Source organism: Morus notabilis, unplaced genomic scaffold, assembly GCF_000414095.1.
Source record: "Morus notabilis unplaced genomic scaffold, ASM41409v2 Scaffold570, whole genome shotgun sequence".
Taxonomy (NCBI): Eukaryota; Viridiplantae; Streptophyta; class Magnoliopsida; order Rosales; family Moraceae; genus Morus; species Morus notabilis.
The window spans coordinates 189,030-192,582 of NW_010358717.1; the positions used below are offsets into that span (position 1 = coordinate 189,030).

The following is a 3,553-nucleotide window of genomic DNA, read 5'->3' on the forward strand; positions in this document are numbered from 1 at the left end:
TACAAAGAACGTAGAACCCATAATTAGTTTTTTTTTTTTTTTTTTTTTTTTTTTGGGGGCCTATAATTTGGTTATTTCTCTTTTTTAAAGTGGGTTTAATTTTTTTTTTTTTTTTTTTTTTTTTTTTTGGAGGACCTATAATTGGTTACTTCTGCTATGTACAGTAGTACAATATTGAGACATTAAAATATTACATACGAAAAATAGAAAAAAACATCATATGAATTATGATGATGTAATTTATGGGACATTAAAGTTAGTATTGTCTATAGTTTGTTAAAATGTGGGGGCCACTTATTATTATTATTATTTTCTCTCTGTAGCCCAATCCAAGTAGGAGTATTTTTTTTTATTTTTTATATACAAATAAATAAACATATAGTCTTGAACCTAGCAGTTAAATTTAGGATATATGTCAAACACTTGTACAAATCAAATCACTTACCCATAACCCTAACTCATAAATCACTCTCTACAAAAAGCCATAAAAATCTCCTCTTGCAAAACTTGCTCTTGGAACACCCATTTGAGAATCTCAAAATGTAAGCCAAAAACCACCATTTTCATAGCCAGAAAGCTAGAAAATCCAAACCCCATCAAAAATGCCTTCAACAATGGCTAAACCAAGAAACCAAAACAAACCCACCAAGAAGATCAACCAAAGCCACAAACTTGAGCCCCAAAAGGCAGAAAAGCCCCCATCTTGGGCAGTTGTGAGAGGCCTTTTAACCTGCAAACATTCTTCTCAAACACAACAACAGCAAAATGAAGACCAAAACCAAAAGCAAAAACACAAGGTGCAACAAAAGCAAGAGCAAGTTTTGGATGAAACTGCAAAGATTAAAGTCAAGAAAATGAAGTGCTCAGGCTCACTTTGCAGCAACACAAAGGTCATGCACAGGCCGGAAACAGGCTCGCCGGAAGTCCACAAGAAACGGGCTATTTCCGCTTCTTCTTCGTCATCTTCTTCTTCAACTACCAACAATGAAACTGGCTCAAACAGATCCATAAAAGCCCCACTAAATGAGCTAAATGGAGTGGTTTCTACTTCCACTTCTTCTTCTTCTTCATTTTCTGTGTCTTCTTCCACAAGTGGGTCTTTTAGAGGAATGCCTTTTAGGAGATTCTCTGGGTGCTATGAGTGCAGAATGGTGGTTGATCCTGTTCTTGGAATAGCCAGAGACCCTTCTTTAAGAGGCAGCATTTGTTCTTGTCCTGAGTGTGGTGAGATTTTCATGAAACCTGAAAATCTTGAGCTTCATCAGGTTGTTAAGCATGCAGGTATTTTTATAATCTTTTATCTCTCTCTTAACCTTTGATTTTCCATACCTATTAATTCCATATATGCGCGCGCGCGCGCGCGCGCACACACACACACACACACATATATATATATTTGTCATTTTTTTGTTCCTTTTTCTGCTAATTGTTTTCATCTAGGAACTCTGCTTCCTCCTCTGTTTTCAGCATACCCGTTTTGTCAATTCCCTTTTCTTTTCCTTTCTCTTCAAGTTAAGAATGTGAACTTTTAAAAAAAAAAAAAAATCCAAACTAGCTTAGAAATAATGTCTAGGAAAAGCCTGAGTGTGAAATTCTAAGACAACTGTATTCTGCAAGAAATCTTACTTACTAGTAACTAAAATTGTTTTAACTATGTTTTTTTTCCTTATCTAGTTTCTTGTCATCATAACAAATCCAATATATATTATGTTGAGATTTTAGCAATAGAGAAAGAAGATGGTATATTTTTATTATATTTTGAACCGTCAAATCTTTTCTACTTTTTCTCATTTTGACGTGATTTTTATCAAATCTAACCTTTAGAAACATTAGATCATCGTAAATGTATACTATATTATAAAAGCCTCCTTATGAATATTCTATCGAAAAAAAAAGTTTACTGATTTCATATTGTATTTCTCAAAAAACTGTTGTTGATAGTGTCGGAGCTAGGTCCAGAGGACACAAGCAAGAACATAGTGGAGATAATCTTCCAATCAAGCTGGCTGAAGAAGCAAGCCCCAGTCTGCAAAATCGACAGAATCCTCAAAGTCCACAACACCCAGAAAACCATCACCAAGTTCGAGGAATACCGCGACGCCATTAAAGCTAAAGCCACCAAGCTCCCCAAGAAGAACCCCCGCTGCGTCGCCGACGGCAACGAGCTCCTCCGCTTCCACTGCGCTACCCTCCGCTGCTCCCTCGGCCTCAAGGGCTCCTCCAATCTCTGCAACTCCGGTCCGACGTGCAACATCTGCAGCATTATCAAGAACGGATTCCGGGTCGCCGGAGAGCCCACCGGCGGCGGAATTCTGACGACGGCGACAAGCGGGAAGGCACACGATGGTGTCGGTGGTGCCGGAGAAGACGAGGCGAGGGCGATGCTGGTGTGCCGGGTGATCGCCGGGAGAGTGAAGAAGAGCATGGAGGGGGCTTTGGAGGAGTATGATTCTGTGGCTGGGGCTGTTGGGGTTTATTCTAATTTGGATGAGTTGTATGTGTTTAATGCTAGGGCTATTTTGCCTTGTTTTGTTGTTATCTATAGAGGTTTTTAGTTACTTGTTATTTTTGTAAAATTTAACACTTGTTGGTAAGTGTAAGAATTATTAATGTTGGTTTATTACTTTGATCTTACTCATTTTTCTAGTTTGAGTTTTTGTTCTGATTAAATTTGTGAAAATTGTCATGTATAGTGATGATCTGCATCGGGATTATGAGGTTAGAAACCTTGTTAATATAGAACTCACTTTTGCAAAACCAACCATCCACCACGTTTGTGTGCAAATATCAACACTAACCCAACAATAGCTCTTTCATCTTTGACAGCTTCACTCGACTATTAGAGTTTGAGTGATACCAATTGTTAGTAACCCATTAGATAGAATTTTTCCTTCTATATTCAGCCCGTTCATTTCACCGATTTGAGTATAGAATTCGAGTTTTACTACAGTAAAAAACTCTCAGAAATAGTCACATCTAACTTTTTTACTACAGTAAAAAGCTCTCATATAAAATCACATCTCAGTTCGAATTAAAAACTTAGAATCAACAAACTAAACATGCCCTCAACTTGTAAGGAGAACCAAGGACTTATAATCTTATTATCCTATATTTAATGCATGTATAACTTCGTTATGTAAATGATACGCAGACATATATACATATATTTCTAAATATTTATAAGTATTAAAATTGAATTCTAAATATTAAAATATATAAATCTATAATATTAGAAAATAAACTATAAACTAAATAATAGAAATAATATTTAGAAATCAAAATAAAATTCAAATAAATAAGTTATTTTTAAATCTGCATCTTCAAGTAACCTGCTAGTGATTAAAGCCTGTTTGGCTTATTGCGCGTGGTGGTACAGGGCGAGAGTTGACTTCTCAATCCCCGTTGAGAGTTTCCTTGATCCTCCGGCCGTGTGTTTTAGGCCGGATCGGAAAGACCAATTATCAAAGTTTCATAAATATGGTCTGATGTCCCGGTGCTATGACCTCGTCCGAAAAAAAAATTATAAAATTAAATTAAAACTTATTACGAGATA

The 3,553-nt window shown here is 36.3% G+C and overlaps 1 protein-coding gene across 1 annotated transcript; it reads left to right on the forward strand.

Moving 5' to 3' along the window:
- Positions 1-452: 452 nt before the first annotated feature.
- On the forward strand, positions 453-2,555 carry LOC21403058. Its single transcript, XM_010093046.2, has 2 exons — positions 453-1,281; positions 1,942-2,555. Exons 1-2 carry the CDS (start codon positions 603-605, stop codon positions 2,553-2,555), a joined length of 1,293 nt encoding a protein of 430 aa, XP_010091348.1. The 5' UTR covers positions 453-602.
- The last annotated feature ends 998 nt before the right edge of the window (positions 2,556-3,553 follow it).

Excerpts from the sequence above, each read along its gene's own strand:
- LOC21403058 (XM_010093046.2), top strand. The coding sequence starts at position 603 with ATGCCTTCAACAATGGCTAAACCAAGAAACCAAAACAAACCCACCAAG. Across the intron at positions 1,282-1,941 it reads TCAGGTTGTTAAGCATGCAG|TGTCGGAGCTAGGTCCAGAG; the intron begins GTATTTTTATAA and ends TGTTGTTGATAG.